Here is a 13,261-nt window from a genome sequence, read left to right as displayed (position 1 = left end):
CTCTCTCTCTCTCTCTCTCTCTCTCTCTCTCTCTCTCTCTCTCTCTCTCTCTCTCTCTCTTGGTATTCTATCTTCTTTTCAGCCCTGTATTCGTTTCGTTCTTTTCTCTTCAATCCCTTTACGTTCGTCGACCGGTCGAAAATTTATTTTTCCAGCACGGGAACCGTGCTAAACTCTCCAAGACGTAGTGGAGATTTAAGCATATTCTAAGGTTGTTGTCGTTCCACCTCCCCCTCCTCCCTTTCGCACTCCCTTGCTCTCTTTTAGGCTGTTTCGTCGTTTTCTGCATTTGTTTAGCATTTTAACGGTGTGCATTTAAATGGGTTTTAGCGAAGAGAATCCTTTTTGAATTGTTTCACTCCGTATTTTTTTCCCTCCTTTATGTTGAAGATGAAGTATTTTTTAAAAGATTTAAGAGAAGAGAAACGTGAAACAGTTAATATGCGACGCTTTGTTTATCATTTTGTGATTAAATAGTGGAGAAAATATTAGAATTCGAGAAATATTAATCGTGAAATACATCGTTTGATATTATTAGTAATTTCAATGTTTCAATTTACAGCTTCTTACGTCAAAAAAATCATCCTTTATTTTCTTGTACTTAAATAATTAAAATGTATTATATAAATACATAATTTTGTCATTTTACGAACTTAAACTATACTATATGATAAATATTTAAAAAAAAAAAAAAAAAAATACATGATAAATACATGTTTATAAAAAGATATCAATCTTTGATTTCAAACATCATTACAATAAATACTATTGTGAAAGTCTTATTTGACAGTTATTTATTATTAAAACGTTCAATTATTCAATATAAATCATAAAACCAAAACTTAAATAAATTTTAATTTAATATCAATTAATTTATATTAATTCTATGTTAATTTTAATTGTCTCGGATCAAATAATTAAATAAAAAATGATTTTTTTAACTGATAAAATCTGATTTATCTAACCTAAACTATTTCGAAAACTGTTAAGTAAAACTTCTATGCATTCAGAATGATTAATCTATTAAGCATATTGAAAAAAAATCGCGGAAATCCAAGATCTAATATCTTTTTATAAATAATTATAAATAATTAATAATAAAAAATGTATTTAATCCGATTCATTTAAGTTTTTATATCAATGGAATGACCTCATGCAGATAATTATTCCGCGCAGTTCTTCTTCTTCCCTTTATTTCAATTTACTTTATGTTATCGTTTTCACATTGCACAGGCTACTTCCTTAAGTCACTCCGTTCTACGGAATCACGATTAATCGGAGCGTGGGTGAAGTAGATCAACACCAAGCTGGTGCAAACTTTTAACTATCAAGGAGCTGGAGCAGGAAAGTTTGGCGAAGAGTTCGTCTATCCGGTAAGTTTCGAGAGTCCGAGATATCGTCGGGCCATCAGCTACCCTTCTCTTTCTTCTCCTCCTCCTCCTCCTCCTTTTTCTTCTTACTTCTCTGGGACTGGTCTTTCTTCTGGATCGTCTGTCCGTTTAAAAATTAAATTTGTGTCTATGTGATATAGGTGGAGTCATGCTTTCGACAATTTCTGTTCTGTGAAAAATATACAAATTTAAAATTAGATAAAATTATTAGATAATTAATGTTAGATTTTTATTCTCAAATTAAAATTTTCATGATAGGAATAGAATTGAAATAGAAATTTGTTTTATCTTTAAAATATTATAATATGTACTTTTGTACTGTTTATGAGAAGATTGTTAGTAGAGAAGAAAGACATAATCTTTGTTTTCTTCATTATATTCTTAAGATTATCATGTATTGACATAATAATGAGTAAATTATTTTATGAATAGTTAATATTTTTATAAATCTTATAAAGCCGATTCGAGTTGTAAATCTCTTCTTTATGATCCATTTAAAAATTAAATTTATCCATGTGATATAAGTGAGACAATGTTTTCGAAAATATTATAACAATGTATTGTTTTAAAAAATTAAATCTTCGTTTACATTGCTTAATCTTCTTAATTTATAGTTATTATAGTCCATAGTCCATCTGTTAACATAATAATAGGATTTTATCATTATATTCATAAATTATTTTGTGAATAGTTAATACTCGCCAATATTTTGAAATGATCATCACAATATCGTTTTATTTGTTCTAATTATACTTACATATATGCTCATTTGTTTTCTTTATCAGAAAATTTAACATAAATATAATTGCTTTGAATTAAGAAAAGAAAAATATCAGATAATATCAGATAAATTAATCAATAATATTCAAATTTTTCTTGCCATCTTCTCATGGTCGAGCAATATTTTATTATAGATATTTTTATAAATTTTTTTGCATTCTATAGATTTTCTATAGATTAAAATTCTTCATAAATGCATAAATCTGCAATCTACTTCGATCGAATTAAGATTTCTTCCTTAAAACAAAATATTTGATTTAGAAAATCAGAAAGTAAATATTTTATATTATAAATGTAATATTTCTATAGAAAGTTAGTGTTATTTCAGGAATTCAATTGAAGAAAGTCTTCCTCTTTTTTGTTCGAAAATATTTAATTATGGAAGTTATTGTAGTAGGAGGAGCATTGTTCAGACAAGTGGTACAAGTCAGTTATTAGCCGAGCAAATAATATATCGATTCCTTAAGCAAATAAGTAGTTAAATCAAATTTTAAATTGAAGAATAATATAATTAACTAATTCTTTTAATAATAAGCAAAAAAAAATTCTCGTAACAGAGATGATAGTATGCAATGATAAAAAAAATCTATTAAAAATTAGATGTAGCTAAGAAAATGATATTAATTTGATGTAAAGTTATTACAATAAAATTAAAATTTTCTAATCTATTATTATATTTTGTTAAATTCTACAAAGTAATTATTTCGATTAATTATTATATTTCTAAGATAAGTTTTCTTTTTAAAAACGTATCCCAAAAATAGAATGGAACACAATCTGTTAAGTAATTGAAAGTAAAATGATTGCAAGAACTACATCAGTCAGAGTTAACGTTTACAAATGGAAGTTTTTGAACGTTCTTCACGATGTTTAAGAAAGAAAACAGAAGATAGATATATGTAAATAGAAAATGTTGATACAAGCTTTGAGGCAATAATGGAGACTGGATACATTACATTTTACATGTAAAAAGGCTTTGATACATGTTTTATCGTTCTTCGATCGAACTCAAAGGCTGGCAAATATTGGTCCTTTTGTAGACTGAAACAATTCCTTTTAAGTATAAGAATCATTACATGTAACATATATATTATTTTTATTATTTTTTATTATTATATTCTGTAACTTTTTTCTTTCAAGATAATAATCAAATATTGTAATATTTGAGAATTTTCATAATTATTTTACACAATAATATTAAACATATGCTACAATGAAACAAATTAATTACATTAAATAAACAAAATTTTAATAATTACGTGTATTAAATAATATAAATTATTATTCATAATAGAGAGATATTTGTTATATTTCTGCAAGAATAAATTTTCTCATAAATTAAAATCTATATATTTTACCTTCAATATTAATTAACAACATTTTGGCACACGTTTCATCAATTTTTTTAGACGTATAAAATAGATATTAACTTTTATTTTATATTCCAGTATAATTCATCGATATTTTCAATAACGAAATAATTTTTTTTACCAAATTTATATTCGATGATGGCCGTTACAATTGAATTTCAATCGTTGAATTGACGAATTGCCATTTTTCCTCTTTTCATTTTGTATAACACAATTTTTATAATCATTATCCTTTTGAAATGTCTACTCTCAATTTGATTTAAATCCATACCCAATAACACGGCTAATATATCATAAAATATATATTCTCTTTCATATAATTTTGTATTGAATTTCATTCTGTACTATTTTCTGTACGGTCAAATGTGTGAAGATAAACAGACTCGCATGTTGATTTTAAAAAATACATACATTTTAATTAATTAATATTTTTAAATTGTTTATTTAATAAAAAATTATAATGATATTAATCATATTATAATATAATGTAAAACTATATACTTTCAGTTTATTTAATTAAATGAGTAGTAAAAAAATTTTATATTCTTACCAAGCAAATACAAGTATTCTTACCAAGTAGTACAGGTCAACTATTTGCTAAACCAATTTCATATCCTTAATTGCATAACCGAATAAATAGAACAAGTCAACCACTCTCGCTACTTTTATATTTTTAAATCAGAGTTGGATATTAACCTGTTGAAAAAATAAAAATTAAAAATTTTGAATAAAATTATTTCAAGTAATTATTTATTAAAATGCTTGAAATGCTAAGTATAGTATAAATCAAGTATTGGTCAGACCAATAGAATATTCTCAATCATTCGAGATAGAAACAAATGCATATGCAAAGTTTTCCATTGCATTTTCATTTTCATTTTCAAATATAACAATATTTGGAGCTAAATTACTGTAAATCCTTGCATAAATTCAACCATAAATCATTCCTTACAATTGCAATAGTTATAATCCTTAAGATAATCACAAAATTAACTCAAAGAGAATAATCATGAAAAGAATAACAAATTCATCCCAGATTAAACGTAATTAAACGTTAATTTATCCTATTTCAACGTAGATAGCAATGAAACACTTTGAATATTACTAAGCTTATCAATATTATATATTCCTTTTGTAGTACTAGATAATCCTTCCATTGCTTAAAATATTAAGAAGCATCCTATATGAATTTATGATTAATATATCATTTTAATTCTGAGAATCAAAGATTTACAATTTCATTTCTTTTAATCATAATTGAATATCTTATTTAATAAATAAAACAGATAATAAATATTGAAATAATAAAAGATAGAGGAAATTTGTTAGTCATTTCTATATTTATGACAAGCAATGAAATATATTTTAAAATCAGCCACAACAGTAGTATATCCTCAATTATGATATATTAGTCAGTCAAATAGTATAGGTCGACTATTGTTCATACCAATATTGCATCTTCAATCATTTGGTCAATCAAGTAGTATAGGTTAACCTTTGGTCGGGCCGATAATATATCGATCATTTGATCAGATAAATAGCATTTGCTGGGCCAGACAAGAGGTATAGGTCAACCATTAGTTCGGCTAATGGTAGATTATATTGCTAATCGTTTGGTCAAACGAGTAGAATAATAAGTTGTGATCAGATAAATCGATCAATAAGCGAGGAAATCTTAATTTCTAGTCATTTCTCGCATCAATTCATTATAAATACTCTTTTTTTCAAATTATATATATATTTTTTTTAAATTATTAAAATCCGATTTTTTTTATTAAAACTTTTTGTTATTCGTCAATCATTTTCAATTACGTTTCCAATCGTAATTTTCGTAATGTACACAGAAAATTATGCAATTTCATGCTCGGTTTAATGATTATCGTGGCTAAACATCTCTAGATGCGAGGAATTTGCCACATAAAGTCCTTAAACTTGTACTGGAGGCGGAATGCCTTCGCTTTGTGTACGAAATACCGCACGTATTTACTTATTACTTCCAGTGACCGACGAAGGTGATCAACAATTCCAGGCCAGACTCGAAGAGCCAGTTAGAACACGTTACTCGATGAGAGTGAAAGTGGGATTTCCACAAGATACAATCAACATGTCCATCTTGATCGATTGAAATAGAAATATATTAAATTAAAATAAAGTGTATTATATATAAGATTATTATTGAATTAAAATGAAAATGTCTTTTGTAACACGTTTTAAAAAAAAATATATATACAAAATAAAAGTTATGATAATCAATTTATAATTCTAAGAGATGATGAAATTTTAATACTAAAGCAATAAGTGTATTTATAATTATTCATAAATATATATCTATATCTCTATTATACCTGGGGCATAAATCCTTGGATTTCCACTTTCCACTATTATATGACAAACGAAAAGCCAACCACTGATATCACAGTTGCAACGGAGATGAATTACACCGTTCCAGTAAAGTTACCTACCTAAATATAAATTGCATTCCACGATAACTTACCGCACGCATTTCGTAGCGCGCCATATTCAGCTAGAATTATGCGAACTAATTAACCTTATTGATTCGTTTTAATTGGAATGTTTAATAATCGTGGTTTCCTAAACGTATACTAGTTCTCTATATTCTCGTTAAAAATAGTGATTTTGTGCGAGTATATCCATGTATTTTTTACCAAGCAAATTTTTTAAGGTTATCAATTCTAACCAAATTTTTAGTAAAAATTTACTTAGTAAATTTAGTAGAAATCTTGTGGTTTTCAATTTGGTTGAACAAGTGTCTCTTCTGTTGAAAACATTGTTTATTTTGAAAATTCAAGATACCAGCACTTGTGACACTGTAACATAAAGAAAAGAAGTGGATTCATCAGTGAAGGGTACATTTCACTACATCAAAGGGTACATTTGTATGAAAGGAATGGTTAGCTAGGATTTTCGAGAAATTGTACTTTGGTGGTAGATCTTATGGCTGTCCCAGCAAGAGGACATCCACAATCTCTTAATGTGTTTTAGAAAGTTGGATCTCTCGAAACATTAACAAAAGAAGATCGTGAACCGAAATAATGTTTTTCTAGATTAAAGTTTCTTAAGTACTTAAGTTTTCTATTTTTCTACGTTTTGCTTATAAAAAATTGCAAATTTTTAAATTTTATTTCATGTTCTATGTTATTTCTTATATATTTGCACGTTTATATTATGATAGTTTTTCTATTTGTTTTTTATAAATAATTAATTATGAAAACTTATTAAAAAAATATAAAATATATATTTTTATAAAAAAACAATAATATTTCATGTACTTTATTCTTGTTAATATTCCTAAAATTGTCTAAAATTCATACGATAATTATATAATTCAAAAGTATAACAAAGATGAAGCAAATTTACTCAAAAAAATTCAAATTAATCCCATAATTCAGCTTAATCGCAGAATTTTATCAAAAAATACAAACTCGTTAATCCTACAATTTTTTTAACGTAACTCATCCTCGTAACGACAAAAATTCTCCAAAATTTTACCACCAGCCGATAAAACAGATTTACATGAAAAATAAATTAATCACACAAAAATCCATAATACGCGCACAAAAGAGAGGTTAAACTTTCAGGCCAATTCACATCGATTCAATACATCATTATATTCTTCAATAGATATATTAAATTTCCCTTTGATCGTGGTATTATCTCGTGTAAAGATATTATTATTGAGGCAAGAGGGTGGAGAAAGAAAAGAAAGGAAACGAAATCGGACGTAAAATCGATAAAAGCTTTGTTCGAGCACACGTTCACGCGTGTGCCACGTTTCGAAGCGCACAAAAGGCACGTTTTAGTCGGTGGAGAAGAGAGACGAGGAAAGCACAAATAAAATCCATCGATCGAACCAAAGGGGTGTTCCACGAGGTCGAAGTCGGTTTTGAGTGGGTCCCATCCTTGATCAAGGGGGCTGCCTTCTCTGATAAACCTGTGTAACGCGAAAAGGAACCCCGATGCGGAACCATTTCGACACAGGCCCCCTAAAAGACCACCGAGAAGCATCTGCGCCATTGTACTTGGTCAGAGAATAGTAGGGGCCATTCTGATCGCTCCTCTTGTTTAGTATTTCTATCGCGATACTACTCGTTTTGTGTTTTAAAGATATATGGGTGGAGAGAAATTTTTGTATTTTGAAGTTTGAAATGAAATATGGTTTTTTAAGTTTTGAAAAGAGAAAGGGAAATTCAGTATTGTTGAAAATTGAAGATGACTCATGATAGATAGATGTTTTTTTTGATTATGTAATTTTGGATAGTGAAATTGAAATATTGAAGTGGAGTTAAAAAAACGTGAAAATTGAAGTAGAAGAAATTTTTGAAAGTTGGGAAAAGAAATTGGGAAAGTTAAAATTTAGTTAAAGTTGTAGAACTTAAAAAATGTGAAAGTTGTAAAACAGAAAAAATAAAATCTTGAAAATTAAAGTTGTGAAAATTAAAATTTTGAAAATTGAGTTTGCAAAAGTTAAAATTTAGTTAAAATTTAGCTGAAGAAATTAACAAATTAAAGTAGCAAAAATTAAAATTTTGAAAGTCGAATTTTTTGAGAGTTAAAATTTAAAAGATTAAAGTTGTGAAAGTTAAAAATTATATGATTTTATTTAACAAATTTGTTATCGATTTAATGTCTAAATTTTTAAATTAAGATTAAATTAAGATTTATTATTAGAGTGAGCCATTGAAGACATTGAATGATATAAGCTATATTCAAATTGTATTTATATAACTTTTAGTAATCAATATAGATATCAATATATTTCACATTTCACATTTAAAACACGTCTTTTCGTTTCTTAATATATGAATACTCGTTTTATTTTATTACTAATTAAATTTTTACCGTATGCTCTGTATGTTTCAACGTTGTTAAATATTTTTATTTCCATATGTGTTCTACCTTAGTTTTTCACGGTAATATCGTTTACATCGTAAAAAGTTTATCCTATTTTTTCGCTCTTTTACTACTTCTTTCTGTTTTTAAGATACATATTTTATAATTGCTTTTTTCTCATATAATAAGAAACACTATATTATTATCCATCTCATCTCCTCATTTTCTTTCCTTGGTTTTCGATTTCATGCATAGTAATCTTATTACGCTTTACAAATTCTCGAAATTTAATTTTTATATTTTTATTTTTAGTAATTTTGTACTTTTATTCGTGGTATTTATCTATCTATATTTTAATAATTTATATTTTATATTAAGAATTTTTCTCAATTTAATTACGCTATTAATAATGTTTGTTAATATTCATTGCCATTTTTTAAATAATATTTTAAATTTTCGTTTTATATTAATGATACATTATCTAAAATAAGAAAAAAAACACAAGAATCAAAATTCTCATCAATATTGGAGAATATTATATTATATTATTCCAAAAATAATTTCCACTTTCCTTCTTCGAGGAAATATGAAATATTAACAGGTTTAAAAGTGTCACGAATCTCATTATTTAAGTGGCAACTATGTATAAAGTTAAGGACCGTGGAGAAAAGGAATTCGTCAACGACCTGGATAACTTAATTCAATGCCGTTCGAGTTAAGCTCTGAAGCTTAGAGAGCTTTCTTCTCTCTGTTGTCGCCTATATCGTAATAGTTACGCTAGTGAAACACTGAATGATATATTATAAATATGTATAATGTGTTAATATTGGTATACAAAATCACTATGTTTACTATAATAGTAAGTTCATTTTTCTTAAGTTTTTTTTCTTTAACTTCAAAATTTTTTAATATTTATTTTCAAAATTATAAATTATTGACATTAATTTATAACTCTTCAAAGAACTTAATGTAATTTAAAACTACTACTATATTTTCTAATCAACTAACTTTATTATTTCTTCGATTTTACTGTTAAATCTCATAAATCCTAAATTTTAATATCAAATTTTTAAAAAATTCTATAACAATCTAATCAAAATCAGAGAAGAAATTATTATTTTTAGAAAAAAATTTGCATTTTTTGATCGAGGAACTAAGTTTCAAAGATTGTGAACTTTTGGTATTGATGTATATTTTAAAAAAATATAGATACATTGAAAATTGTAGATATATAGATACATTGATTATTGTGACATTTACCAATCAGTAATTTTATTAGAAGAAATTCCTGAACATTACTATTTTTATTAGGATTTTTACTAGGATTAGATCTAATTTAATTTAAATTAAATTATAAAGAAAATTATATTCATAGTATTACTTTTTAAAAAAAATTAGAAAAGATAGTTCCTCAGTTTTAAAAATCTACGTTTTCTCATTTTATTTCTCAAAGATAAATTTTGTTCAATTTCTCATAACCTAAAAATAACCTTCTTTAGAATCTAAGTCTAACCTAAAATCAAGATTTCACACTCACCATACTATGTATGTACCTCTTGAACCAGTACGTTTCCCTGTTCTCACATACACTATTCTTTCCTGACCATCTCCATTTTCCCGCATTTTCCGTTTCCCTCTTGTCGAGCTCGTTCCTCCCGAGTTATATCCCGTAAACCGTGGTAGTTTGTTGGTCACGGTGTGCAATCTCACGGAGGACCAGACGAAGCGTAACACCTCCCTTCTCTGCTCACCCTTTGTCCAGAAACCTCCGAATTCGTGCATTCACCAGAGTATGCGTTTATACGCATGTGGAGGGAAGACCATTTAACACAGGGACAGATGTATATTTTGCTGTAGCGCCACTGGTGGCACTACTTTCGCGCGAGAAATGGAGGATATCGCTGTACATAGAAATACTGTCTGTTCGTCAGAAGAAAAGAATAAAGGACAAAGTATGCACTTTCATTTTATTCCATTTTTTCTGCCATTACACATTTTCATTATTAGCCAATGATAAAATTGATAAAAAATACAAATATAACAGAATTTCTTTGATTGAGAAGCTATGTTGCAAAATCATCATTCTATTTCACTTTATCTTGGTATACTCATTGTTAATCTTTGTTAATGTTCTTAATCAATAATGACAATGATGATAGAAAAGATAGAAATAGCGAATATTGTACCTAGCCACCTATATATGCTTGAACTATCATCTGAATAACACACATCTATAATATTCTCTATATTCTCTCTGATTCTTATATATCTATACTATTAATTCTTGTTTGATTACTATCTGTCTATTCTATTTCTCAATTAATTTGTATATATTTGGCTATCTAAATAATATATATCTGTGTTATTCTCTTATATAATTACTATTTGTCTGTACTCCTCTGATTTATACTACATTCAGAAAATGACAAGTATGTCATTCTATTTCAACTTTTCTGCTATCATTATTGCTAAGATGATGGGCAAATCGAGAAATAATATGATTTTATAACATTGGCCCCCTAATTAAAGTATAAATTATAAACAAATAAAATTCCTTTGATTGAAAGACATCATCATTCTATTTCATTTTCTCGATATATCCATCGTCAGAAATGGACAAAATTTGAATTTAAAATTGAAATTAAGAATAAAGTTATTTCAATTTTAGTGTTCAAAACATTCAATAATTTTAAAATTAAATTGAGATTATATAAACAATGTTTAATTATAATAACTACGAATAAATGTTATTCGAGTATTTTAAATAAACTTATTATTTAAATTAATTTTATTATAAAATTTGAACTAATTAATTTTTCAGCTAATGATTAATTCTGTTCATCATCGATTTTTGTCATTGCTTCATTAATGATAATACATGTGATGGCAAGAGAAATGAAATAGAGTGAAAGCGTAAATATCTGTTCTAGCCATCTTCTAGCATACGTATGTTACACTGAGCAGCTAGACAATGCGAGAGGTGGAGCTCAAGTATGTGTACACAGAGGGAAGTTGTATAAGGAAAAGATTACGGACTATGCATGTAGATAAGCGGCCTGATAAGTGTTCGTTCATGAGAAGAATAGATTGAAGTCGAGATCATTTTCTTCACTCATTGTCGGAACTGGAATCGTGAGAAAGTTGTTTCAGGAACTGCAAATAGATTAATGAAAAGAATTAATAATCGATAATTAATTGTTAGAATATGATTGTTCATGCTAACGAAATGAAAATATGCAACGAGAAGAAATTTCACATCTTTTATTTACATATCTGAATATTTATTAATTATATATTTGCAAAAATGATAAAGATAATAGGTAAGCAAGAGAATTCTTTCATATTATTTTTATGATGAGAAAAATAAATATTTGATCATTTTTGAGATTTTAAAATGAATAAATATATATATATATTTTTTTTAGAAAGCACTCTCATCTGTATCATTTTATTGTCAGATTTTTTGGAACAATATCATTGTTTTTTAAGTAAGTGGCATACTTAAAAAATACTTAAAAATTTCTGAAGTTTTAAATAATATATTAAGAAATACTTAACAAATACTTATTTAATGTTAAATTACAATAATTGGATCATTTGTTCATTAGAAAAATCATTTGTAAAAGTTTATTCTTCAATTTTTCTCATAATCTACTATTTATTAATCTAAATTTTAAGTTGTTCAAAATAAAATTGAAAATTTCTCTCGCTTCAATTCAAATCTAATTCTCCAATATGATTGTCTACTCTTGTTTCAGAACTCTTGCTCGTTCCTATCGCTACAGAGATCGGTTACTATCCGAAATACACTAGGATGTATATCTATACTATGGAGAACGAAACCACTTCCGGTTGGCTATCGTTTACGGACTCGCCTCGCTGAATTTCTTCACATCCGAGGGATACGGCCCTCGATAACAGTTAGACCAAACATGAGATTATACGCGAAACTTTCTGCATACGCTACAAGATCACTATTGAGAATCCTCAAATTTAACGTGTCCACCGATCGAGAGACAAAATAATATTCATACACTTTTGCGGACGAGTTTTATTCCCTCACGATTTAATAAAATCCTTTTTAATTAAATAATAGAGCAAATATAAGTGTATTTTCATCGAATTATTGTAGAATTGTAAGTGGACTTCTCATGAGGTGTCAACATTCAGGAATAGCGCTATATAATCATGTCGAATCGAGTTTGATGAATACGTGATGCGTGCATGTTGATGACAAAATAGGGTAATGCACTCTCAAAACGAACGTTGCCATGTATATATACGGCGATGAATCGCAATTGTCCTTTTTTGTCCTTAAATATCTCGATAAATTTTATTTTTTTGTAAAATGTTTATCTTCGTTCTAATTTCTATATACGGTTCTACTTTAATATTTTACAAAATGTCAATAATGGATTCATGGAACATTTTTGGAAAATCGATTGCAGATACTGAAATAAGCACGAAAAGATTGTGTAAGTGATGTAAATTATTGCTAAATGGTAATTATGGAGTTTATTTTTCAGACTATAAGCTTGATTTTATTACTGGAATACGCCTATGTGAAGATAACCCATACAAAGATTATAATTCTGAATTACAGACAACCTAACTTAATCTAAATTTTATTAATAAGTATTGATGAATTGATTGACAAATTTTTGTTTAATTATTACGAGTATAATAAATCAAATATTACATAAATGAAAATATTAATACTTGTAATTTTGCATCACAATGCAATTACCTATATGTAGGCAACATGTATAGATCATTATAATTTTGTCTTATAGGCAATCTAACTTAATCTAATTTAACTTAAATTTTATTAGTAAATATTGATGAATTAAGTGATAATTTTTGTTTGAT

At 27.0% G+C, this 13,261-nt stretch overlaps 1 protein-coding gene across 5 annotated transcripts; it reads right to left on the bottom strand.

Annotated features, from left to right (window-relative positions):
- Positions 1-3,844: 3,844 nt before the first annotated feature.
- LOC102677487 lies at positions 3,845-11,642 on the bottom strand. 5 transcript variants are annotated; one of them, XR_004150668.1, is made up of 6 exons: positions 9,930-10,290; positions 6,004-6,369; positions 5,887-5,919; positions 4,989-5,653; positions 4,092-4,237; positions 3,845-3,892 (listed from the first exon to the last, which is right to left on the bottom strand). XR_004150668.1 is itself a non-coding variant. In XM_031510988.1 (3 exons), exons 2-3 carry the CDS (start codon positions 10,172-10,174, stop codon positions 6,258-6,260), a joined length of 357 nt encoding a protein of 118 aa, XP_031366848.1. In that variant the 5' UTR covers positions 10,175-10,293; positions 11,324-11,642; the 3' UTR covers positions 6,208-6,257. The 5 variants fall into 5 exon arrangements, 1 of the variants encoding a protein (XP_031366848.1); XR_004150667.1 differs by having other exon boundaries at positions 5,887-5,948; positions 6,036-6,369; XR_421953.2 differs by having other exon boundaries at positions 5,887-6,369.
- Positions 11,643-13,261: the final 1,619 nt, after the last annotated feature.

The sequence above is a fragment of the Apis dorsata genome, unplaced genomic scaffold, assembly GCF_000469605.1.
Source record: "Apis dorsata unplaced genomic scaffold, Apis dorsata 1.3 scaffold_270, whole genome shotgun sequence".
Lineage (NCBI taxonomy): Eukaryota > Metazoa > Arthropoda > Insecta > Hymenoptera > Apidae > Apis > Apis dorsata.
The sequence above is the reverse complement of the archived record's forward strand: the minus strand, read 5'-3'. Positions and strand labels throughout refer to the sequence as shown.